Here is a 25,793-nt window from a genome sequence, read left to right on the forward strand (position 1 = left end):
GTTCCAGCTGTGTGGCCAGGAGCAGGACTTCTGCTTGAATAGAGCTGAGCTTGTCCCCTCCTGGTTTTGGGATAGGGCCTGCAGAGGGATCACTTCATAAACTTGCAGGTTTAATGGGAAAACAAAGGGTGGAACTTGTTTTCAAGGTTTATAAACCACTTTTAACAAGAAAATCTCCATGGGGGTTGGAAGCACCATGCTTGGTAGGGCATCTTGCTATGTTCTGTTTTCCCTTTATTTTAACTGCCTCGTACAGTGAGAAAGGAAAAACTTGTTTTATAGGGATTAGGGAGCTGAAGTTTGCGTTGGGTGGGTTCCTGGTTGGGATTTATTGAAATGGATACGTGTCTACTTCGATGGGTTCTTGCTCTGCGACACCAGGGTGTCCCTGTGGTAGGGACTGACCCCAGGATCTCCACTGGGCACTCCAGGAAAGCTTTGCACAACCATAGTACTGTCTGGATCCATTAGGAACTGCCTTCTGGCTTGGGTTTGGAAATTGGAATTTCCTAAGTGCATTCTTCATTTACTACCTCGAACGTTCCACAGCATGTGATATGTTATTTTTCCAAGTGAATTTCTGTTTCGCAGCTGAGAACAGGTCAATGTGCAGTAGCAGTTCCTGTCTGTTTGTCTGTTGAAGCCCAACAATGACTTTTAATCTTTGCTGTTGATGAGAAGTGATGACTGTCCCATCCCTGGAGGCGTTCCAGGAGGGCAGGTTGGACAGGGCTTGGAGCAGCCTGGTCCCGTGGAACGTGTCCCTGTCCATGGCAGGGGGTTGGGACTGGATGCATTTTAGTGTCCCTTCCAATCCAAACCATTCTGGGATTCTGTGATTGTTTGCATTCATCTCTGATTGAATATGGTGGAAAAGTGATTGACCTTGCCCAACTCCTTTCCTCTCCAGTCACACCTGTCATTAAATTGTCCAGGACTTACTTGAGACATTTTGTATTTGCTCTGGTTTTGTTGTGCTGCTCTTGCCTGGGATTGGGATTTCTTTTGCTGGAATGAGTAGCCGAGAGGGGCTTCCGTGGTGGTGTCACCTTTGTGCAGAGGGAATGAGAGCACAGACGTGTGCACTTCTGTGGGCAGGGAATCCCCAGGAGCATGCTGCAGGGGCCCACGCAGCAGGATCCTCCCTCAACCTGGGGCTCATCATTTATTTTAGGGGGTAAGGAAATGCATGGTGTCTTCATCAGCTAGGAATTCATGTGGGTCACGCTAAAATGTGCTTTCCTGAGGTGTGGAATTCAGTGAGAAGGGGGTTTTTTGGACAAACCCGTTGGACAAAGCCAATGGAGGGAACGTGCATTGTTGGAGAGGCAGAATAGAGTGTAACCCGCAGGAGGAAGCCTCTCTGAAATGCTGACAATTACTCTTCTCTCTGTGTCTTAGGCAGTTGTGTGTGCTGTCTGGAGGGCGTTTCACCTTTTCTCTCTCTCTCCCCCCACCAGGGGATGCTGCTGAAGCGGAGTGGCAAGTCCCTGAACAAGGAGTGGAAGAAGAAATACGTGACACTGTGTGACAACGGCGTGCTGACCTACCATCCCAGCCTGCACGTGAGTCCTCCCTGCCCTCAGAAAGCTCAGCCCTGCAGAGCTGTGCCAGGCACTGCTGGAGTGGAGGAGCCTCTTCCTCTCTCTTCCTTCTCCTCCCTCTCAAAGAATCATCATCTGAAATAAAACTCCCTGCTGCGAGTCTGAGTGCACTCCAGTTCCTCTGTATCCACTGGGACTGGGGCTTCCTTGCATCCCAAGAAGCTGCTGGAATTGTTTAAGCCTTTATTTTCTGCTAATTCTTATATGGGCTTGTTGTTGATCCCAGGGTTGAAAAACAAGTGTTTTACAAGAAAAAGTTTCCTAAAGGTGGTAAAGAGGGAGGAGAGGGCTTTGTCAGTGTGCAGGGCTTGTGGTTTATTCAGGAGTAATTCTGAGCAGCTTTTTGGAAATGGCATAGCCGTTGAAATTTGTTCCATACAACTTCTCCATTTTGAGGCATCTGTCCCTGTCTGTCCCTCAGAGTGTGTGGCACAATTCCCAGTATGGATTTGGGGGTGGAAGGAGTACAGAGATCCCACTTAGGACTAGCCCACCCCAGAAATCATGGTGTGACCCTCACCAAGGTTAAATAGTATATATGAAATATAGGTATATACATACCTATATATATATCTATATGATACATAGATATATGAGATAGATAGGTGTGATTTTATATAATACCTGGTCTTGTGTTTTATCATCATCCCATGTATGAAAATCAGGGGGTTGCCATTTGTAATGTTTTTAGGGACAGTTGTTTCTAAACCTATTGGTGGCATCTTGAGCTCCTGGGCACTTTTACATTAAGCAGTGAAAATCAAGGTTTGAGGCATTTTCTATAAATTCTGGGGTTTATAGACCTACACCTGGAACTGGCACTAAGCTTCTGCTTTGGATGGATGGTATCTGAGAAGCATGGAACCCTAGAATCACTGAGGTTGAAAAGCACTCTAAGATCATCTAGCCCAGCTCTAAACCACATCCCCAAGTACTACATCCATGTCTGGCCACACTGATGCTGTGCTTGTCCCCACTTGCTGTTCCCTGTCTGTGCAATATTAGCGCTTTTTCTCTGCCTTGACACAAGATTTTATAGTCTCAGGTCCTGCCATAATGATGCTTTGCTCTGGTTTCTGATGTGATGTCCATGTCTCTTAAAAATCATGTGGTAAATTAGATGACAAGTAGCTTCCAGGCATTGCTGCTTCCCATCAGAAACCTTGTCCCTCAGCCCCGTGTTCTGGAGCAGGGCTTTCACTGCTCCTTTGTGTGATGTAGTTCACATCTTTCTTCGCAGTTTGGTCACTTCTAGTGCCTCTAAATTTGACTAATTCTGCTGTGAAGTAGCCCTGAAATACCCAATTTTGTGCATTGGTATTGCTCCCAGAAGGGGAGCACAGACACTGCGTGTGCCCCCATGGAGCTGCCACCTGAGTCTGCCTTAGATTGTGCTGGTCATCAAGCAAGGAGGAGGCTGTTGTGTGTGCCCTGGCCCCTTCCTGGCTGCTGGAAAAGGCTCTATTGTTCCTGGCAGGGCCGTGCACGTGTGAGTTTTTCATTGCTCTGGCAGACAATGGAGAAACTTCTCCTCTGCAGGCTCCCCCGGAGCTGCAGCGTCGCCCCCAGAGTAAGAATCCATTGAGGTTACACGTAATTACTTTGAGATTAGAGGTAAATCCATTGGAGATTAGAGAGAATCCATTTAAAGAAGAAGTAATTACCAGCCTGTAATTGTTTCCCTCTGTCCCCCACCGTGCCCCCCTACCCCAAGAAGAAGGTGCTGGGCTCGGTGTCACCGTTTTCTCTTCTGTGGATGTGAGGGGGCCACAGAATTTTCAACCAGTCACACTCCCTTTACACTTTGTAAAAAAAAAAAAGTCACACTTTGTACTAAACTTTGTTGGCAAGAATGTCACAGTTTCTTCTTGGGGATTGCCAGGCAAGAGTGTCTTCCCCCAGACAGAACTCTGATACTGTCCTTCTTGTTTGGTTTCCTGGGTTTTTTTGTCAGTAATTTTTTGATCCTTTTTTCACGACAAAGTGATGGATTTTTAATGCTATGCTTGCATTGCTGGGGCGATTTCTTACCTTGTTTTGAAAAATCAGGGCTTTATTCCTACCAAGTTTCCTATTAAGCAGCAGTGAAGAAAAGCGCTTCTGTTAGCCATCTAAAGTCAGTTTCCTAAACTTGTGTAAAGCCTGGCTCTAATCAGATTTAGGTTGTTTCAAATGTGCAGGTCATTTCGGTTAATCAAAATGTTGCCCTTTTAATTCTGGAGTGAAATTTTAATTGCAGTGCAAGGTGGGCTGGCCTCTAGTGGTGGCAGAAAAAGGAAATTTAGGAGATCATGGGTCCGTCCAGCCTGTGGTTTGAGTCAGAGGCTAACATCTTGTGTTGGAAGGACCAATTACAGCATTTAGTGGCTGATAGTGAGCACTGTGTTAAATATTGCTCGAGGTTTGGCTGCAGGTGGATCAATTGCCTGTGCCAGATGCATTCGGTGGCGGCTCAGGCACGAAGCAGCGGCTTTAACGCAGAAAATAGGTATTGCAGAATCCAGCCCTGACATCCTCCTTGAAAGCATTGCCTACAAAATGAAAGGTTTTGAGGTGGGGAGGGGAAAAAATCAAATTAGGCCCTTTCTTGCCGAGGAGGTGTCCCTGGGAGGGTCAGGCCTGTTGGACAGAGCAGTGTGCTGAAATGAGCGCGGCATTGTGCCAGCTACGGCAGTGACTCCTGATGCCACCAGGCTGATGTTTGACACAATAGCAAAATCCCTCTCGTTTCTTTTCAGCAAAGTGAGGGGAGAGGAAAATGGGGGAAGAAAAAAATATATGTACATAAGCACCCTACTGTTTCCTGACTTGGTCATGTCAGGTTTTTTCAAGAGCCTCAAACCTTCCCGTCCCTTGGGATGCCGAGGAGCTCCGCCGATAGAAAATGGTTGGGGATAATGAGAGAGAACTTTGACCCCCAGGCTTCAAAGTTCACCAGAGCTCCCTATTCATCTTGGGCTTCTGGAGCAGAGCCGTGGAGTGGATCACTGAAATTCTGGCTGGCAAATTCTGTGTCAGTCTCCCCCAAGGGCCCCGGGGGAATTTGTCGAGGCATCTCCCGGGTTTTTAATGGCGGGATGCCATTCCCGCGCGGGGGCTCCGGAATGCATTCACCGGGATACCTGCTGGGCACCACTGCTTGATCTGAGCCTTGTCCCGGTGAATTGCTGATGGGGTCTCAACACTGGCTGCCTGCCACGGGGCTGCCAGCGTGCCTCAGGTCAGCGCATGACAAAGCTTTAGCTGGGGATGTCCGTTCTCTGCTCTTGTGTCTTCACCATTCCTGTGCCTCATTTGTAAAAAGAAGAAAAGGGAGAAAAAAGGCTCTTTTTTGGTAAGGGCAGTTTTCCCCTTTTATGTTTAGTTTGGTCTAGATTTGATTTCAAATAAAGGCACAGTGCTGAGGCACCTTACAGGGGAAGGAAATCTTTTTAAATACGTGAGAACAAAGGTGCAATGCCCATCTAGAACACATCTGGTAAACAAACCCCGTGTGTCTACACAGCAAGGTTGGTGTTTGCTTGCTGCTACCTTTAACCTTCTAGTCTAGTGTGATGACCTGGGGATTGCAAACGTGCTCAGGAGTGGGGGGTATCTGGCTTTATCTCCATGAGAGAGGTGTGGATTCACCTGATCTACTCAGTTCATCTGGTAGTAGCTATGGTTCCAAGTTCTCCCCTAAATACGGTGTTGGCTGGGTGAGCAGCCCACACGAGCGTAGCCATGTTGTTCTATCTTTAAATAAATTGTATGGGTTTTTTTAAAAAAGGCAGCATTTCAGCCTGGTGAGCGGTCATATCCAGCACTGAGCTGACCTTGGCACAAGAGCTCCAGCAGTACATTGTGTGGTCACATCCTCTCGCAAGACTCTACAAACCCCAGATGCTGTAAAATCCCTCAAGACATGCGGTGTCACTTGAGCTTTCTCTGCTTGGCCATTTCCTCCAGAAAAAGCAGATGGTGGCTTTTGAGAATGTCCTCTGTGTTGGTATCTGGAAGTGTTGTAGTTCCATGCACTTCTCTCAGGTCCCAGCATTTCTCTCAGAGCTAGAGTTGAAATTTTTTGTTACCAGCTCTTGTGATTTTCCTGAACTGTTTGGAAACAGAAAGCCTACTTGCAAATGCAGGATCCCATCTCCCCTCATCCTTGAGACCCGTGTGGTGTCCTGTGTGGCCAGTCAGCGCCCAGAGCCTGGTGCTGCTCCAGCTGGGGGAGCCACATTCCCTTTCCCAATAGGAGTATCCCTCACAGTCATCATTACAGCTCAGCCTTGTTTCCGGGGTTGTGTTACCCCAGGCAGTTCAATAGCTCTGAAGTGTGTTGCTTGTGTTGCTTTAATGGAAATATTCATGCTCATATATTTCTAAAATACCACTTGTGTATGTCCACCCCCCACTCCCCTGTTCCTGCTCTTTAGGAATGTAAAGCTGGATATTGGCTGGCTCTGAAGGGCCTTTTAACTGGCATTTCCTGTCAACAGCTAATCCTCAAAGCAGCCTTTGGTAAATAGAGACCTGGACTGACAAAAGGACCCTGGAAGTACTCAAGGCCAGGCTGGAGAGAGTTTGGAGGAACTTGGGATAGTGAAAGGACTCTTTCCATGGCAGGGAATGGAACAGAATGGGCTTTAAGTTCCCTTCCAACCCAAACCATTCTGGGGTTCTGTGTTACTTTTCACATGTGATGTAGCTCTCCCTCCTGAGATAGCAATGATCAAAACAAATCCTGCAGCTTGAGTATTGATGAAGATAAATCAGAAGCTTGTGTAAGCTTTTATTTTAATTCCTGTTGCATCCACTGGCATGCCTAAAACGTTGGATAGAAGAAAATGATAGGAACAGTTAAATATGAGTATAGTAGTTTCTGATTTTATATTTTATATTTTTTTACAGCACTTTATAAAGTGCTGTAGCTCTACAAATCACTTCAGTCTCTTTAGAGCTTCCTGGGAAACTTCTTCATTGTCTTAATCTGAAAGATGTAATGGAATGAAGATAAATTTGGGAGAAAAATATGAAACTGAAGATCACAGAACCCCCAGAGTCTCCTGAGTGGGAAGGGACCCACAAGGATCTGTCCAAGCCTCTGTGTCCTGGAGGGAGTGGACAGTGAGTAGTGTGGCAAACACAGCTGTGCTTTGGCAGAGCTGCACAGCCTGGAGCAAACACACATTTCAGTGTAGTATCCATCTGCTCCTTCTTCAGAAAGTCAAGGAAAATTCTGAGGATCAGAATGAGTTGCAATTTAAGAAGCAAAAGCCAAGCTATTAATTAATCAGGGGAGTTTATAAAATTAGAGCTTCCTGTCCAGCCGAGCTAACTGCTGTGGGTATAAATGCTTCATAAATTACTCAGGACGGTAAAACTCTGGTTTGTCTTTTACAGCAGTTCTCATCACAAAGGCTGAATGAGAAGTGAAGCGCAAGGGGAAGAATTTTCTTAAAATTTAAAATAACGGATCCATTTACAAAAAGACCAACATTATGTTGATGTTGCGTTCTAAGCGTTCCCTGACTTCCTCCCCTACTCTTGCAACACTGATGGAGCTGATACACCACAGTATAGATATACCCAGTGCTTTTTATTACTGAAATTTAATGTTCTTGATTCCCAATGTGAAACAAACAGATTCATTATGACCTTCCTTTTGTCAGAACAGAGCGCTTTAGGATGATCAGTGTTTTCCAGAACGTGTTCCCATTCCTCTATTCTCCTCAGAAAATAACATTTCATGGCTTTCCTTAAGATTAACTGTGTATTATGAAGCTGAATGATATTATGGCCGTGTTTATATGCGAAAGGGGGGCAGAACTAATTCCCCAAGACCGTTTGATGAATACATTCCTCTGTGGCTCATATCCCGACGGTCCAGCCGCGGCTCAGGCCCTTCCTGGGAAAAGCAGGGAGGAGTTGGGGACACCTTTTTCTTCGCCGTCGTCGTTGTTTCTTCTTAGGTGTGCCTGTGGCCGCGCACGGAAACCAATCAAAGAGCGATTTATGTTCATTAAGGGCTTGTCAAAACTGAAAAATTTTCTAATCAACAGCGATGTGGCGGCGGCCCCTCCATGGCTGGGAGTGTCGCCTCGGCGGCAGCGGCTCCGTGCCTGTTACAACTCTAGGCTAGGAATCTGCTGATGATTACATTAGGCTAAGCTGCGAAGTAAATGAACCATGGCTTATTTAGGTGCAACTAGCTCCAGTGTAGTCCTGCCCCGCAGGGCACTTTATAGCGTTTTATGGCTTTAAAATTAGTGTAGCTTCCCATTTGCTGCAGGGTGCTGCATGTTATGCCTTTGAACTCAATAAGCAAAGGGAAGGGGGCCTTTTGTTTTTTTTCTTCTTCTCCCCCCCGCCCTTTTCTTCTTTTTGCAGTTTAGCAATTTTGTTTTGCATCTTTTCCAGACGGCGTTTTGCAATAAAAATGTCTGACTGCCACGGAGAGGCACAAAAGTCAGGCCTCCATCCAATTTCCCGGGCTGCTCTTGGTTTGGGGGGGAAGAGGATTTGGTTGTTGCTGAGGGTGAACAATAGGTTTTGTGGATCCGATAGGTCAGCTCACAAAATTGGAATTGTCTTTCAAAAAATACGCTGCGCGCAGTCTTTAAAATGTCATCCAGAGGTGCAACCATAAACTTCCTTTTCCATAATAATTTTTTATTACGCCTCAGATCAGGAAACACTATTTCAACCTCAGTAAGTGGAGCCTTAGGAGTGTTGTGTCCGATTGAACAGTGGGGAAAAGCTGCCACAAAATAAATGAAGGTGTTTTTTACCGACTCACTGAACGGTTTGGGTCGGAAAGGACCTTGAAGCTCATCTCGTTCCACTTCCCTGCCATGGGCAGGGACACCTCCCACTATCCCAGGTTCCTCTAAGCCCCATCCTACCTGGCCTTGGACACTACCAGGGATAGGTTAGAAGCTCATCGTCTCTCGGTGGAAACCAGGCACAGATCTGGGGAGGATTCTTAGCCTGGGCCTTTTCCTAGTGAGAAAGCAGGCTTTTGAGAGAAGGCAATAGCTGAAAAGGAAGATGGAAGTGTGATAATGATACCCGTGTACCATTACAGCCTTGGAAAGTCACTGCTCTCAGAGAGTCTCTCATTTCATGTGTGGGGCGTTGGAAAAGGGCGGCAGTGGGACAGATGGAAGAAACATGGGGAGACCTCTAGCAAGGAGCAGATCCTTTTTTACATTTTAGTGTTGTGACACGTGGCTTATCCCAGTGTGAGTGGTTTCAATCTGAGCCTGGAAACTCCTTGGCCCAGTGTAAAACTACAGCCCTAGTGAAGTGCCTTCTCCCCACCCACCACTCTTGAATTATTTGAAAACCCTCAAACTCCATAACGTTTTTTATATTCGCGCTCTTGATAATCTGAGCCATGTCTTTAACTTCAGGATGGCTCTAGAGCACAGCCATGCATAGGACCTGAGGGGAACGGCTTTAAGCTGAAGGAGGGTGGATTCAGATGGGATATTGGGCAGGAATTGTTCCCTGTGAGGGTGGGAAGGCCCTGGCACAGGGCGCCCAGAACAGCTGTGGCTGCCCCTGGATCCCTGGAAGTGCTCAGGGCTGGGTTGGAGATAGGCATCGAGCTGGAGCCACCTCGTAGCCTGCGTTCATCTTGTGGCCCTTGATGGAGTGTCTTCTCCAGCTTTGAGGAGCATCAGAAGTCATTGTGATGTGCAGCTGTAAATTCAGCAAGTGCTGGCATTCAGAATCCAAAGAGGCCCCCCCCAAAACGACGGTGTCTCTTTTTGGCAGGCCTGTTTAGAAAACACGATCATACCCCTTTGCTCAATTTGCATGTCTGAAAGGCTTCTGCTCAGTTAATTGGTGAAATTAATTTCTGCCGTTGTAAACAGTGAGCTGCTGTATTAAGAGCAGAACTAAAGTAATTTTGCTTTACATTATTCTGTGCCATGGCGCATCGTTCCTTTCTTACTCAAGGCAATTCATTTTGTGAGGCTGTCAAATAATATTTGGTGTCATCTTCAGTCAATGCAGCTTTTTTTGATTTTCCCCCGATATTTTAGCAGTTTATTTAGTCCCGTAGATAGCGGTCAACGGCCTCGAGTAGTCAAATTAACACCTCGGTGGAGGAAAGGGGATGAGGATGGAGCGCGTTTTGGGGGCTGTGGATGGATGGATGCGCAGGCAGCGGCGCCCCGCTCTGACTGAGATGGAGCTGCCAGTTAGAGCTGGCTGCGGGCCGTCCTCACCTGCCCCGTGGCTGGGAGCTCGGGGAGCCGGCACGGGGAGCTCGGGGAGCCCGCGGATCCCGGGATCAGCGTTCCGCCCGAACCGGAGACGCGCCGCTTGGATTCCATCCCGCCATTCCTGTAGGGATCTCCGTGGGACAGCGACGGCACTAATGGCTGGTGTTCCCCTGCCCTGGGAGGAGGGGGAGCCGCGGAAAGCCGTGCTGCTGCCAGCCCCGGGTCCCCCACCACAACTCTCAATTGCTAGCAGGTTTCTCTCACTGCACCTCATTTGCATCTGGGACATCAATTAGCATGTTTGTTGAGGCTAATTGAATGAAACTCAATCATAGCTCTTAATTGCTTGACTATGTGAAAAGAAATCACATTAATGCAGCTAATTAAGTGTATGGCAATAGATGCAACATAATTAGGAGCGAAATGTAAAAAACAAGCGACAGCGGAGGTGTGAGTGCGGGGTGTGGGGGATTGGGGTGCCCGCATCTCCTCTGTGCCACATGTTTGGGGAGGGGTCCCTCTGCTTTGCTGCTGGCTTTAATTTTTTTTTTTTTTTAATTTTATTTTTTTCCCCCTGCCTTGCTGAATGATGAACACGGACAAGTTGAGAAGAAAAATGCAAATGGATTTGCAATTACTACTTTTTCAAGCTGTTGAGGGGCAGAAGATGGCACATCTGGGGTGGCCCACTGTTGAGTGGGCTCTAGGGACTTGTTAAGTGCTGTTTAAAAGTACTTGGCTTTGAATTACCCTCATGCCTTGTTAAAGGGTTTTTTCCCCTTTTTTCTCGGATCAGCATTTTCTACAACTAACATCTCGGGGAGTTATCCCTGTACCATTTGCATATCAAAATCCAGCTTGCTGTCTTCTCTTTAACGCAGCATATTCCAGATGACAGCAAGACCCTCATCTGTTCTAATCTGATCAAACCCTCCATTGCGTCTCTGAAGCCCCGGCGTCATTTTGTAGTTTGAACTTTGGTTCCCCGAGCGGGGATCTGACGGGGCTGGGAACGAGGTCCTTGCCCTCCCCTCCTCGGGGAGACCCGCAGATTATGAAAGGCCCTTTATTATTTACATTTGATATATCCCCATAAATATTTAAGCTGACATTAATACCTACCCGGCATCTGTTGTTGTTTGGGCCCTTGGCTCTAGCGGCGGCCGCGGCGCGCGGGTTTTGGGTGGATTTTGGGTTTTGTGTTTGCCAGCGTCCCTCACCTCCTCAGGTGGTTTTGTGGCTCGCCTCAGCCTGGTTTACACCCAGGTAAAGGACCTTTAATGACACCCTGCCACATCTCAAGTTGTGAAATCACACCCACCCCTCAGAATCGGGTCCAAAACGCCCTTCTCCACTTCAAGTTGTACATTAAATAAAACTATTAGACAAGAGCGTGTGCCGAGGTTTAGTCACTCTGATTGAACCTCACTTTAGAGCCCACAAGCAATAAATGCTCAATTGCCTTCTGCTTATTGTATTCTAATTTGTGAAGAAGTGACACTCGAACAAGAAAGTTCCGCCAAGGTCTTAATTTATGGATGAAAGATGTTTTTTCTCCAACACCTAGTAAAGGAATTTTCCCGAGTGGATTGCCTTTGTTTTTCTCTTGGCAGCAGAGCTCTGTCTCCTCTCCCCAAGAATTGTTCAGGCCCCCCCCCCACCTTTTCCTGTTAGTAATTCTTAGACAGCTTGGGAAAAAATAAGCTGCCATGATGGCTTAGTTTGAGGTTTTTATCACTTATTTCTGTTAACTATGAGGAAATTATTGCTGGTCCAGATTTTTGATGGGTTTTGAGCAGAATAAATTTGTGCTGTAAAAACTGCCAAAGGTGAAAGAATCTTGATGAGGGAGCAATCAGCTCCCTGAATTGTGGCAGCAGTGATACAGATTTTGGGTAAATTCGGGAAATTTCTTGTGAAGTGGGAGCCCAGATCTTCTCCCAGCCATCTCAAATCGCTGTTTTTCTTTTGGGGTCCTGAATCCCAGAGTCCTGGAGTGGTTTGGATTAGATGAGACATTAAAGCTCATCTCATTCCAGCTCCTGCCACGGGCAGGGACACCTTCCATAATCCCAGGTTACTTCAAGCCCCATCCAGCCTGGCCTTGGGCACTTCCAGGATTCCAGGGGCAGCCACAGCTTCTCTGAGCAGCCCAGGATATCTTTTTGTGCAATGCTCTTGTCCCTTTTCACCCCTGATTTTACTCTCCTGTGCTGCCCCTCTTGCACATCCCCTTTAAGAGAGAGTCTGTTTTGTTGCTTTTTATGCCCTCATAGTTGTTCCAGTTTCAGTTATTTTTTTCTGGAATGTGAGTGACCACAGCCCTGTGTACCAGGAGATGAGAACTTTGGTGGCTTGTTGTGTTGGCTTTAACATTCTCCATCTCTCCTGGAAATATCTGTGCTGGATCAATTTGCCCTCTGATAAAAACACCCATGTCCATTTGCTTTTCTGTCTTATTTCCCCATTGTGAGCTTTCCAAGCAAGAATCAGCAAAAGCCTTTTCCACTTCTGGCTCCCTGTGTTTGCTTCAATCAGATGAAATTTGCGTGATTTTTTTCCCTTTGACGATGTCTTGTGTAGGTGCAGGAGGTGTCATATTCTAAGGAAACAACGTTGGAATTGCTGAAACCTTACCTGCTAGGGCCCTTTTGTAACTTTGGTGCCTGTTGACCCATTCCAGCCAAATTTGAGGGGGAAAGAGATGAGAGCGTAAAAGACTGGCAGAGAGGAGACACAAGTGAATGTGCACAGGAGGGACACTCAGCCTTGTCTTCTCCTTGTGTTCGGGGACCTTTAGCTGGTGAATTCCCACACGTGGCTGTGTTGTGAATCACCTCTTATCCAGCTGGTAGTTGGAGGATCCATGAGAAAGCTCCAGACTTTTGGGGTTAATTGTGAGAAGTGTGGAAGGGATTATCAGAAACATGTAAGAAAGGGGAAAAACCATATGGTGGGTGCTGGCAGAGGATGGAGAGCTAAAGCCTCGTGAAACCAGGTTTATTAATTCTGCTGCTTACAGAACTCCGTGTTTGATGTTGGCTTGGGGTTTTTTTTTCCTCTCCTTGCAGGATTATATGCAGAATGTTCACGGGAAGGAGATCGACTTGCTGAGAACCACTGTGAAGGTCCCTGGGAAGAGGCCACCCCGAGCCACATCAGCCTGTGCCCCCATCTCCAGCCCCAAAACCAATGGCCTCTCCAAAGACATGAGCAGTTTACACATCTCGCCAAATTCAGGTAAGAGATGTCCTTGCTAGGGGAAAAAAGTGGGAGGAAACCTGCGTTTCCAGTGTCTGTAGGGAATGATCATGAACAACTGGGATAGAGATGGATATCTCTCCATAATTGGAAGTGTTCCAGGCCAGGCTGGTGGTGCTCAGAGCAGCCTGGAATCATGGAAGGTTTCCCTGCCCATGGTAGGGGGTGGAATTAGTTGAGCTTCAGGATCCCTTCCAGCCTGAGCCTTTCTGGGATTTACAAACCCACCGATGTGGAAGTTTTTAAGCCCTGACTGCTGATGTGTCCCCCAGGAGAGATTCTGAGTTTCTGAGTAGCCTTCAGTGTCTGTCTTTGTGTGTTTGTTACCTTGTACTTGCCAAAGCCCTACATGATTTCACAGTAATTAACATACGGGAGGCATTTACCGTCTCTTATTTAATACTTAGGAAAAGCAAATGCTGTATGATCTGAAAGGGCTTTTTAAGGCTTCCTGGTGAGATCCACAGCCCTTCTTTCCTCTTTTGGAAAGTTCGGTATTATGCATTCTTCTAACAGCAAGGTTCTTCTTTGGAAAGCTGTTTTAATTCATTGATGGAAGTGGTTTATAGCTCCTTCTGAGCTCTAAACAAAGACGTTTATTGTGTTGCTGAAGTACTTGTCCATACAGCTAAGTGGATTTTAAAAAATTGCATTAAGGGAAAACATTCGAGACAATTTATCTTGTAAAATGCACAGCTTGTACAAAACTCATAATGGTGTAGTGGAAGTTCTGTCAGCATGTTTGGGATGGCATCCATAAAGTGCCAAGTGCCTTTTGCCTTTATGGGTAACGTAGACACCTCTTGCATGTGCCAGCAAAACCATCCCCACACTCCTGTCCCTGTGCAAAACCCACTGGGATGAGCAACCCTGGGATTCCTGGACCTTCAGGTGTCTTCTCTTGGACAGTAAGAATTATCTGTCTCATGCTTCATAGAATCAGGCTGGTTTGGGTAGGAGGGGACCTTAAATGTCATCTAATTCCAACCCCCAGTCCTTCAAGCCAAAGTGTAATTCCCTGCTTTTTTGAGACATTCCCCTTTGTTAGGAGACATTCCTTTATTAGGAGAAAACAGAGAAGGTTGATTTTATTTCCAGCTGTAAGTGATACTGGTTGAAATGAATTTTTAAAGTGGTGCCACCGAGCAGACACTCCTGGAGATCTCGGGCTGGGACCTGAGATGTCTGAAGCCATGATTTCATCAAACTCTTCTTCAAGTTGTGACTTGGCACTGGAAGAGTTAATAGGAGAAAATTATTTGTGGTTGGGTTGTTTCTTTCCAGTTTACTGTATAATTTAAATGGCTCGGTGTGGGGAGTGCTTTGGTTTTCAATATACTTCCTAATTTAGGGAAGCAGAGTGCTGGACTGAGTGGTGTTTAAAGCTATTTCAGCTTTTAGCACATTTGAACACAGTCAAAAATTACTTGATAGCTTCACAGAAGCAAGTTTCTGGAAACGTATTTAGAGATATGTAAGAGTTTAAGGTTTGTAGCATGGAATTTACATGTTCTGGCGTCTGCCTGGATTGCCAGGTCAGAGGGAAATTTTCCATGACATTTTACAGCAGGCAGCTCTCACTGTGTGTGTGTGTGTGTCCTGGCCAGCCTGAGGTTGGATCACACAGAAAGGAGTCAGTTTTGCCAGAAATTCCAAATGCTGGGAAACTTAGATAGTGAATTTCAAACAACACTGTGGGAATAGTTGGAGCTTCTCTCCTCCCTCTTGGATTCTTCATCCTCTTGCTCAGAAATACTGAAAGACTTCACAGCTGTTGATGTCTGCTGCTTGTTACTGGCTTGAAAACAACCAGAAAAAGGAGCTGCCGATCAGTTAAGAATGATGAAAAAAGAAAGAAAAGAAAGAAAAAAGGACACTGTCCCAAGCTGTGCGTGCCTTCTTCATCTGAGTTCTGATGTGGTCAGGGACAGCGGTCACAGCTCCTGATGGGTGGGAGACCTGTAGTACTCGGGGCTGAGTTCTGGAGTGCCAGGAGGACACCTGGAATATCTGCAGTTGTCTTCCACGCAACTCAGGACAGCTGCAGATTATCCCTTGCAGGCTGTGCTGCTGCCTCAGAGCTCCCCCTCACTTGTTAGAGCTGGGGAAAGTGCTGCCTTGAGCCCTGAAAACGCACCACAGGGCTGAACTTGGCACTTATGGCTGTCACTGGGAGGTTTCTCTACATGGACCTGCCATGTGGAGGAGGTTTGGACCAAACAGGAAGAATCAGCGCTTGCTGTTTTGATTTTTAGGCCTATAAATTCACTATATTTTTTCTGCTTCACGTTACCTCTTCCCCAAAAAGTTAAATGCTGCTTGTCTTGGATGACGCCTTCATTTGACACTTAAACACTGCTTGAAAGCTGCTCCCTAAGGATGGATTTCACTGCCAACTTTGCCAAGAAATCTGTGGATTAAATGCCTATTGGATTGCCTGTAACTGCTGTTTAAAGTTCATATTTCAGCAGATAGTTTCCTCTGAGCGTTACTTCTTGTGGTTCAGCTGCTCTTCTGTTCCCACGATGGTCTGTGAGGCAGCAGAGCAGCTCGAGATCCTCCTTCTTCTCGTCCCCGTCCCTCCTAAAGCATTTTTGGACCTCAGTGATTGATCAGTGATTGACCTTTGATTTCCTCCCATATGGAGAGGATCTTTCACAAGGTGCATCCCATGACAGTGCTGTGAGCAGGATAGAGGGAATGAGGCTGATCAGGGCAATATTGGGAATTTGTGAAGGACAATATTAGTCCTTTGGCACAAACTCACTTCCAGTTTCTCAGTTCCAGTCCTTGAGAGTTGGCATTTCAGAGATGTTAAAAAAAAAAAAAAAAAAAGGCCTTTATGATAATATGTGAATTTAAAAAATCTCTGGATTACTCTTCCCTGCTGGGCTTCCAGTGGCACAATACTTTTCCCTTGACATCAAGTCACAGTCCATTGTCACAGTCGTGGTGGGACAGCGAACAAGCTGGAAGTGAAACAGCAGTAGGAAAAAGGAATATTTTCTGTGCTCTGTCAGAAGGCAGAGAAAGGAGTAGAAGGTTGGGCTGCTCCTGCTGTTGCAAAGCAAAGCACCTTACCTGGAAAAAAGTTGACTTTGATTTGAAAACTCGTCTTTTCTTGGGTTCTTGCAGGTGCAATTTGGGGTTCATTTTGTAAGAACCGGGATTCTGTGTGCCCGCTTCTCCCAGAAAATGCAGAGAGATGCAGAGTTGTTTTAGTTGTGTTATTTGTGTTGTATAGACTTTGAGTAACAGGTTGTTAGCTGTGGCTTGAGGGAAGGTGCTCACACTTGTAACCTAACTTGCTGGGAATCTGTGAGTTGGGGGAAATGGATTTTTACTCCCTGTAATCTAAAATTATGTCACTTCCGTGGTATTTTCAATCCAAGAAAATGATGACAAACAATGCTGAAGGAACTGAAATTTAAATTTAATTTACATGGCACCGCTTGATGCAGCTCAGTTGGAAGTCCTTCAGAAAAGGGTAATTCTTGGACTTGCTCAGTTCCAGCTTTGTCTGGGAGCAGGACCAGAGTCGTGTCCATCCCACTGGCCAGTCTCTTTTCCCTGCAGGAGCTGGCTCAGCCTGACTTTGGAGCCAGGAGTGTGTCCAGCTTTCATTCACTCCCGAATTGGGTTGGATTTGAGCTGCTTGACCTGAAGGTGAACTTACTTCTGAAATCTTTCCCAGGAGTCATTTATTTCTTCTCCTTTCCAAACAACCCAAAGCCTGAGCTGTAGCAAGAGCCGCTGATGTAGAAAGTTCACGTCTAAAAATAGCTTATGGTGTAGAGATAAATTGTTTCCTGATTAACACTTCATTTCAATAATTTGATGCTATTAAATTTCCTTTAAAATGGTGACTGTACAGTATGTGAAGAATCCCAAAACGTGTTAGTTCCAGGGCCATCGTTAAGTGTGCTGAAGATTGTTATCTGCTAACTGCTTGTGACATTTCAGATGCTGCAGGAGCAGCAGCTCCACGTTCTTATCACTGTGAGGTTCCTGTCTGTTATTAATTGTGATCATCTATCAATTCCTCGGTGTTCTTTGTAGGTCATGTAATAATCTTTTTTAATTGGGGGGGTCACTGTGAGGATTCAGATGTTACGGTCAGGCTGAGGATGAGTAAAAACATTTATCAAACCAAGAGCTCGCCAGCGTGGGCAGTTTTTCCAAGGCCTGTGGATCTTGAGTGCCTTTGCAAATAAATGCTGAACCGAGTCCTAAATTGTGCGATCTGCTCTGAATTCCCTGCTTGGAGGTGACTGGGGATGGCCTGGTGTGGTTCCCACAGGACCAGAGCTTGGTGGCTGGGAGTCACTTGTCACTGATTCTGGGGCAGGACGAGGGATGTGAGGTGACTTCACACCAAACGTTTTCCACGCTTCCGCTTCAGCGCCAGCTTCACGCGTTTGCCACAGATCACAAATGCAAGTTTGTGGCTGGCTTTTGTCATCAGTCACCGAGTCAGTTTTCCATCTGGGTGGCTTTGCTGTTGGTTCACTGATACACAGCTGCAGCAATGGGAAGGAGAAGTGGGCAGTTTGCTTGCTCCAGAGGAAAGAAGCCCAGTTTCAAGTGCATCCGAGATTTCCCTTTCGTCCCACTAGAGGGGGATCCCTCAGGGTCATTTTCTCCAATTCCTTTGGACTAGGATTTGCCCTTTCCAGAGCTAGAGAAAAGCAAACTTTCGCTGTTTGTACCCTATATTCCTTAATAATGGGAGAAAAGGAGCAGGGCACATATTAGCAATAATGAAATAAATATTAAGTGACTGCATTAGTTAAATATTGAGAAAAATGAGTTTGCTGAGATTTTTCTCTTCAGGGGGAAAAAAAAAAACAAAAGGAAAAAAAAACCGAGCCATCTGAGGATCCTTTCAGGAGGTGGGCAAAATCCCCAGCGATGAGGAGGTGGATGAAGGGCAGGAATGTGTCGTGGAGCTTCAGGCAGGTGACTGGAGCCCGCCATCCGTGCCTCTTTCCCCATGGATAATTTTCGTGCCTCTGTGGCCCCGTACCGTGGATAAAATCCCAGCTCTGCCTTGTCCAGGCGATGAAATCCCGGTGTCTTGATGGCCACGTGGCACAGCACAAACTGGTTGGATGCTCAGACCTCTGCAGGATCGCCTGTGCTTTCCCCCCGTGAGTTTAAGGTATTAAAGCCGTCGGGAGGGTTGAAGCTGATGTACAGAACAGGGGAGGAAAAAAAAAATAATTCACAAATGTGTTTGGAGTATTGAACTGCCGTTGACATCCAAAGTCCCAACCATGCTGTTTTCCTCCACACTCCAGCAATCAGGACATCCAGCAAACCCATAAAAAACCAAACTAATAGCATGAATATTCAGTGACCTAGAATACTAATTATTGTCATGAATATTAATGCGATCGGACTTGCTTTTTCCTCTTCTCTTTCTCTCTGGCTCGGGTTTTTTTTTTTTTTTTCCCCTCTATTTTTTTTTTTTTTTTTAATTTTTTTTCCCCCACTCAGCCGGCTCTAAAGATGGACCATAATGAGAGCATTTAAGAGAGAGAGCGCTCTCCGCCGTGACAGGGACCGGGGTAATAAGGAGAGCTTGATTAACGTGGTGCACTTGGGGGAGAGATGAGAAGATTCACGTGGGCCTGTTGTGGGGGAGGCAATGAGGCACCGGCGGCTGTGTTGCTGCTCCCTCAGATTAATGAGGCCTAAGAGTGCATTAGGAACAGTGACAAAGGTTTGATCTAATGGGCTCAGTCATTTTTCCTTTGAGTGACAGACGCACAGAAGTAATTGGCTGTGCAGAATGGCAGCTCATTGGCAGTACTTAAGGATACATTATCCCCGTTGTGTGGCCCGCAGAGGCTGTTTATCAAAACTGCTCACACTGCAGACATGCATTCACTTAGCTGCTGTTACAGTGGCAATAGCTATTAAAAAAAAAAAAAAAAAAAAAAAGAAAAAAAAAGTCATCTCGCATCGGTATCTATTGTCTCTTTTGCGAAAATAAAGTTTCTTTGTTCTGTTTCCCGAAGAGGCGGTGAATGCCAGCAGTGGTCCCACCCCGAGGAGGCTGTGGCAGGGTTTGGGGAGGGTTGGAGCTCTGGGAAGCTCCCAAAGTTAGCCCAGTCCATCTCTGCATCCCCATCCAGCGCGCAGGTAGGATCCGCCACCCCCCCTCCAATTCCATTAGTAATAATTCCCGCAGACAGTCGAAGGGATTAGGGAGCGTTTTACATCCTTTGCCTCAGGGCCCTGCACTGCTCTGCTGTACCTGCCTCAGAATGGTCTGGATCTCGACGGTTCTGTTTCACAAAGTTAAATCCACGCTTCCTGTCGGGATTCACAGAGCAACACAAAGCAGAGTTTTTGCCAGCAAAACACTCACTTCTGGGTCTTAAAGCTGTAGTCCCTGAACAAGCAGATAACCTCAATCAGGACTTGCCCAGAAAGCCAAGCATATCTTATTTATTACTGTAATTTGTTAAAACTTCAGAAAAATAATAATAATATGCCTGCCAGGAAAGGGAAGCGGACTTTGATCCCAGCAGAATAAATAGCCGGGAATCTCGAGCAGAAGCCTGCGGTGAAGATCTTGGGTTTAACTTTCTTTTAGAAGAGATGTCTCCTCTGATGACTTAATTTTCCTCCACACTTGCTGTGTCGCTTTGGCATGCTCTGAGAATAATAGCTTTCCTCGTTATACTCCCAGCACCACGTCCTTCACTGCCAGGATATTTCTTGGCACTGCCTTGTTTGTTCATTAGCACTGACCCCGCTCAGTCTGTGCGCTGCTAATCGAGCCCAGGTCGGCAGGGATGGACATGGAAGGACTTCCTCTAGGAATAGCTGCTTGTCCTTAGGAATTTTGTCCAGTAAGTAAATGCTTCTGGGGGAAAAAAAAAAAAAAAAAAAAAAAAAAAAAAGTCTTAAAACTAAGTGAAACTCAAAAACGAGTTTGCTGCTACAGTGTTGAAAGGGATTTGTTGGCGTGTTGAGGGAGAGTTCCAGCACTGGAACCAGTGTGGTTCGGAAAGGTTTTTGTCACAGAGTCACAATGGTTTGGGTTGGAAGGGACCTGAAAAATGGCATGTTTCCAGCCCTCCCTTTCACTTGTTCTTGTTTGATGTGTGAGGAACCTCAGGTAATTTTGGATGCTTGCTAAAGCCGTGGCAAGAGACCGTGTGCTGCTTGCACGCTGCCGTCTGGGTGGAACAGAACCCGTGGCAATACTCGAGGGAGTCTTACCCCCCTCAAGAACCTGGCTGTGAAATTCAGAGCTCTTCAGGTCCCACAGTCTCCTGAGAACGTGGCCAGACACCTGGGCAAGGCCTCTCCTCAGCGGGAAGAGGCAAGGAGCTGTAAGCAGCTGTTTTCCCAGCTTGCAGTGCAGCACACCGTCTCCAGAGTGGGCACAGAAAGCAGGATGCACCTGGAAAAGATGGGTGCTGAGGCAAAAAACTAACGAAACCCAGGAGAGCCATCCCCAAACGTTCCTGGTCCCAAGGTTCCTATCCATAGGTGAAGGAGAGGCAGGGAGCACAGCTGGACTGCTCAGACGCTTCTCAGGAAGGGTCTGTCCTCTGCAAAGGTTTCTGCACAGCTCTGGGAATTCATTCTGAGCGTGATGCAGAACTGAGGATGGGAAGGGGATGCTTCCCATCTTTTTGCAGCCAGCAATGAGGCTTCTCCCTGTCTCTTTTCACCCTGAAGAGACTCGAGGGGGCAGTGCTGGGCGTGGGTTTGGAAGGGGCATCCGCAGCCAATCTAACCCACTTGACAGTGCTGCTGAATTAGAGGGCATTTCAAGAATAGCCAGAATTCCTGCAACACAAATTGACCCAACATGATTTGAAACAATTAACCCTCTGATATCAGGAGTCAGGATTTCCTGACCCACAACTCTAATGTATTTTTCATTAGTTCTAACAGCTGGTGAGCACGGCCCTCTGGCCTTAAGAGGTTTATTTTATTTCCTTTTTTTTTTTTTTTTTTTTTTTTTTGGAAGAGAAGCTCGTCATGAGCATGAGCAGCTTGGCACAAATGAAACAAACATGGTGAAAGCAGAGCAGTAGGGCTGCAGTTTATCTGATCCAGTCTTTCTGTGCAGCCCCCTGCGAGTCTCATTCGCTGCTGCTTCATGGAAAAATACAGTTCTGCTTCACAACTCCTGCACTGGCTGCTCACCTCATAAATCCAGGAGTATATTAGTTGCACTTGTGAATGTAACTTCTGGTAGCTGATTTGTTTGGAGGAAATCACGGATGTGCCTGCAGTGGGGAATGGAAGTCATTTGTGCCCAGTATCGTCTGTGTCGCTTGAATCTCGCTTCTCAGGGTCTACTTGTGAATTATGTTCGTTCTGTATTCGTAATTAGTGGGTGGTGTAGTTGGTGAAGGCTTGGAATGAGGTGTCTGTTCCACTAACCTGTGATGATTCACAGGATTATTAAGTTAAAAACCAGCAAAAGAGAGATTGCAGACGTGCTATCCCTCATACTGTTCCATTGCAGGAGCAAACATGACCAAATCCGTGAGTGGATTATTTTTTGTTGGACGGGACACTGCATGCATGTAAGACAGCATTTCTTTTAACCTTAATTGCATATTTTATTACAGTTTTTACAATAGACCCTTTACCTTTTGGCTTTTACCTGGTAGACACACGCTGTTCACATCTCGTCCGGTCCTGTGTTTGTGGGTGTCCTGGTTATTCTTATTTCATTTCTGAGTCTTGCATTTCTGCTCTGTTGTTTTGGAAATCTGAGAGGGCTGTGTGTGAGGAGCCAGAGTGACTCCCTTGTTCTCCTCCTGCCCCCAGTGTGTGTTTTCCCTCAGCTTCTCCACACTCCTCGGCTTAATTCCTCCTGCCTCCACCTGTTCTTTGCAGCGATTTACACAGAATAAATGGGTATTTAAATGGGATTTTGTGTGAGCACGCTCACTTTTCTAAGGGGCTCGTCTGCTGAGCAGTGGCCAAACCTGGAAATTACCTTGAATCTTAATTTGGGTAGGTTTTGTGGGGCTTAATTGTTTGAACGTTTTGTAAGCCCGGCCGTAACGGGGTGTTTTATAACATCAGAAAAGATAGTTTTAATAAAGCTGTCTAGAGCTAGAAAGAGGAACTCTTTCTTTGATGCTCCTTTGGTAGATGAAAACATTTTTGTTCAATAGGAGACCAGCATCTTTTTTTTCGCTCATTTGAGACAAGTTCTGGCAACATACTGATATTCATTCAAATATAAATGCCATATTCCCTTTGAAATGCAAATTGTTTAAAGAAAAATAGCATATGGTAGAGGTAAGTACCTTTTCAAATCAGCTCCCACACTTTAGGGATGTGAGTACAGCTAAAATTATTCTTTGGAAAGAATCTGGAGCCTTTGACATATTGAAGCTTGAACTAATCAAGGCTTCCCAGTAAGCATATACACATATCCATATCAAGGAAACAGTGCTGAGAATATATGGATTAGCATAGTAATTTAACTGCCCCCTGCTAATCAACTTAAGCAACCAGCTGATGCACGTGGGATGCATTTGAAGAGGCAACTCTTTCACAGCTCCAGCGTGGGCCAGGTAGCAGGCCAGGAGCTTGGGGTGGATGCGAAGGTGGGTGTCTGTCTGTGGACAAGGGATGAGGTGCAGGACGGAGAGGTTTCATGTGCCTGACCCAACATACAGGCTTTGCTTTTCATGGATCAGAGAACCGTGGAATGGTTTGAGTTGGAAGGACCATTAAATGTCTTCTGGTCCAACCCCCCTGCCAGGGGTAGGGACATCTTCAGCACTTTCACTGGTACTGCTCTTTTTCACTGTCTCCTGCTTGTCTGCTCAAAGTCTGAGGTGGTTGCTGCTATCGAGGCTTTATCCATGAGGAAGTTAAAGGACTTTTGGCAGGTCTGGTTCTGGGTTTGCCCGTTGTAGATGGGAAGAACTGTGAGACTGTGTTGGAGAAGCTCTGTGTGGCACACACAGCGTGCAGGAGCCGCAGTCCTTGTTTTGGGATGGCAGCATTAGTGCCTAGTGTGGGATCCATGTCCTGCAGTTGGACTGAGAAATGGAAAAATTAGCACTGGATTGGGAAATAAGGATTTATTTCTAAATAAGGTTCTAAGTAACAAGTTTGTGCTAGAGCTGAACACATGGAGGAGAAAAGAAATACACGCTTACTTTCTATAGTCTGGCCCTGATACCTACTCACGGATTCTGTCTCAGTGGTCTGACGTGTCGTGATATGTCATGTCCATACCTTGCAGCACCTGGACAGAGTGGGATTGAATCCTGAATAAATACTACCATAGAGGTTGCAGGATGGAGCTTACCGGGCTGTGGCAGTAGGAAAGAGGGAGCTGGGCTGGGTTCATCACGATTCAGTAAAGTGTCACACTCTTGGCACCCCTTTTATGCTGGCTTTCCACTGCACCTTTGAGAGGGGTGCAATGGAAGAAAAATTCTTCTTTGGCTCCCAGAGTAAGTCACTTCTCAACAGGTTCGTGTCACAGCGTGGGGCGGAATTTCCTCAGATGGCGTTAAGGTGAGAGTGGAGCTTCTGGTGCGGACATGATGGCATAGAAATCTTGACGTTCTCTTTTCAAGGGTTTGCGTCATGGTTGGAAGGTGATTGGATGTTTGTGCTCAGAAACTTGTGGGTTAGGTGGAAGATTTCAGCATAAAAATATCTCTGCTTGTGCTGTGTCTATGTCGGCCTAAATCTCAAGTTTATAGAACCTACTCGGTCTCAATCTCTCGTCACTCACATCAGTCATTCCCATTAATTTGGTGGATCATCAAAACAATTTATTAATATTCATAGATTTTCTGGACTGTAAAAACCAGAGGAAAAGGGGATTTCAAAGCAAGCATCACAGAAGCTGATTTGGAAGGGGAGATTTCTTTTGCAAAAGAGGAAAGAAAAGGAAAGGGAGCACAACTGTTGTCAGCTCATGCTTTCATTTTCTGTTCCGATTTGAAAATACTGAATTGCAATTTAGTCCTCTGCTCTGCAGTCTCATGCCTTGGGAGGTCCTGACATGGTTCTAAAACCCACCTTAGACTTTGCATAATTAAACAAATGAGTTTTTCTGTCTGTACTTCATGTCTGCAAAGCAGGGATTGCCAGGTAGAAGTTCTTGGGGGCTGAGTAAGTACATTGAAGACACAGATACTGTGATGGATCTGTGTTAAGGACTAAAGAGGAGATTTTGTCTTGGGAGAGGGGAGGAGGAAAAGGGACAATTATGCCAACTCTAATAAACACAAAGTAGTTCACTAAGCTCCGCTGTCTTCCCAAAGGCTGCTCTGGGAAAAGACATAATGATAGAACTGGGAGTCAGGAGATCTGGGTTTTATTTTCAAGTCTGCCACAATCTTCCTTTGTGGCCCTGGGTCATTTAACCTCTGAAAAATGGGGGAAATGATAGCAGATAATTAACAACCTCACAGGAGCATTGAAAATTAATTCATTAATTTTTCTGAACTCATCAGTAGAAGGTGCAATGGAAATGCAAAGTGTGAGGGTACGTTATAATATTGCGTCTGTTCCTTTCCCTTTGCATGTGTTTTTTAAGAGTATTCTTCAATCCATAGAGGACCTGTGGGGCACCTTTAGAGAGTCTGCCATGAGGAATGAAAGTGGCACTGTAAATTCTTTGTGGCCCTGTGATATGCAAGGCCTGTGCTAGGAATGGAATAAAACGTGCTCAGAACCCAAAACCATGGAGCAGGTTTTGGCCTGTAAGCAAGTTGTAAGGCCATCAGGAACCCGAGTTTCCGGAAAGGTTTTAATTGCTTCTACTCGAAAATGTATTCAACCAGATCCCACTTTTCCTGTTTTATGGTGAGAAGCCTGTCCCTGTCACTCCCCCTCTCACACAGCTCCCGGCGTTTTAATGTCCTTGGCCTCAGCGATGGTGAGAATACAGAAGTGTTTACTGGGTAAAGCCTGTCCTTCGTGTGTCCCTTTTTGTGCCACGTTGCTGGGACGGGCCCCAGGAATGATACTTGCAGGCAGTCCAGTGTCTGCTTCGTGTCACGGTGGTGTTTTAAGATTTAATGGCCAAGAAAGTTTGGTTTATTTCCCTTGGTCTCTCAGACTGCTCCCTTGGGCAGTCATTTGCTCCCCATCAGTGTGTTCTTGGGGGACATACCTGTGTCAGGTGTTATTTAGAGCTGCATTGTTTTAAACTCTTGCAGTCGGCTCAGTTGTATAAACAGTGGCTTTTAGGAATAAATTGGTTTTCTGTGCGCAGTCTTAACAAGCAGAGAAGCTCCGGAGAATGTGCCCGGTAGCAGGGTGGTGGAAAACGGTGTTTGCCAGAAGGTGAATGAACAGAGAGAGGTGATACCATGAAAAAATTCGGTGATTTTGTCTTCCTGGCTGGACTGGAGCTGCTCTCAGGACTGCCAGCTCCAGCGCTTCAGGAAGGCTCATTGCGTGGGTGAAGTTCCCCCTGTTGCCGCTCTCGCTGAGATACCCCCATCCATCCATCCTGATGCCGAATCCCTTTTGTCCTCTCTATTGACACGATTTGTTTTCCCTTTGTGCCTAGGGAACGTGACTACTAGCACATCTGTGTCTCAGATGGCCAGTGGGATCAGTCTGGTGTCCTTCAACAGCCGCCCGGACGGTATGCACCAGCGCTCCTACTCGGTCTCCAGTGCAGATCAGTGGAGCGAGGCCACAGTCATTGCCAACTCTGGCATTAGCAGTGGTAAGAAAC

The 25,793-nt window shown here is 46.2% G+C and overlaps 1 protein-coding gene across 7 annotated transcripts in view; it reads left to right on the top strand.

Annotated features, from left to right (window-relative positions):
- AGAP1 (ArfGAP with GTPase domain, ankyrin repeat and PH domain 1) overlaps nucleotides 1-25,793 on the top strand; it is a 303,821-nt gene that overhangs the window by 185,684 nt on the left and 92,344 nt on the right. For 5 of the 7 annotated variants that reach the window (XM_066322379.1, XM_066322380.1, XM_066322377.1 and 2 more), the window contains 3 exons: nucleotides 1,461-1,565; nucleotides 12,895-13,063; nucleotides 25,623-25,784. In XM_066322379.1, coding sequence (XP_066178476.1) covers nucleotides 1,461-1,565; nucleotides 12,895-13,063; nucleotides 25,623-25,784 — 436 coding nt within the window. The remainder of the gene's footprint in view (nucleotides 1-1,460; nucleotides 1,566-12,894; nucleotides 13,064-25,622; nucleotides 25,785-25,793) is intronic. The other 2 variants (XM_066322381.1, XM_066322378.1) reach the window with 1 other exon arrangement.

The sequence above is a fragment of the Sylvia atricapilla genome, chromosome 7 (genome assembly GCF_009819655.1).
Source record: "Sylvia atricapilla isolate bSylAtr1 chromosome 7, bSylAtr1.pri, whole genome shotgun sequence".
Classification (NCBI taxonomy): Eukaryota; Metazoa; Chordata; class Aves; order Passeriformes; family Sylviidae; genus Sylvia; species Sylvia atricapilla.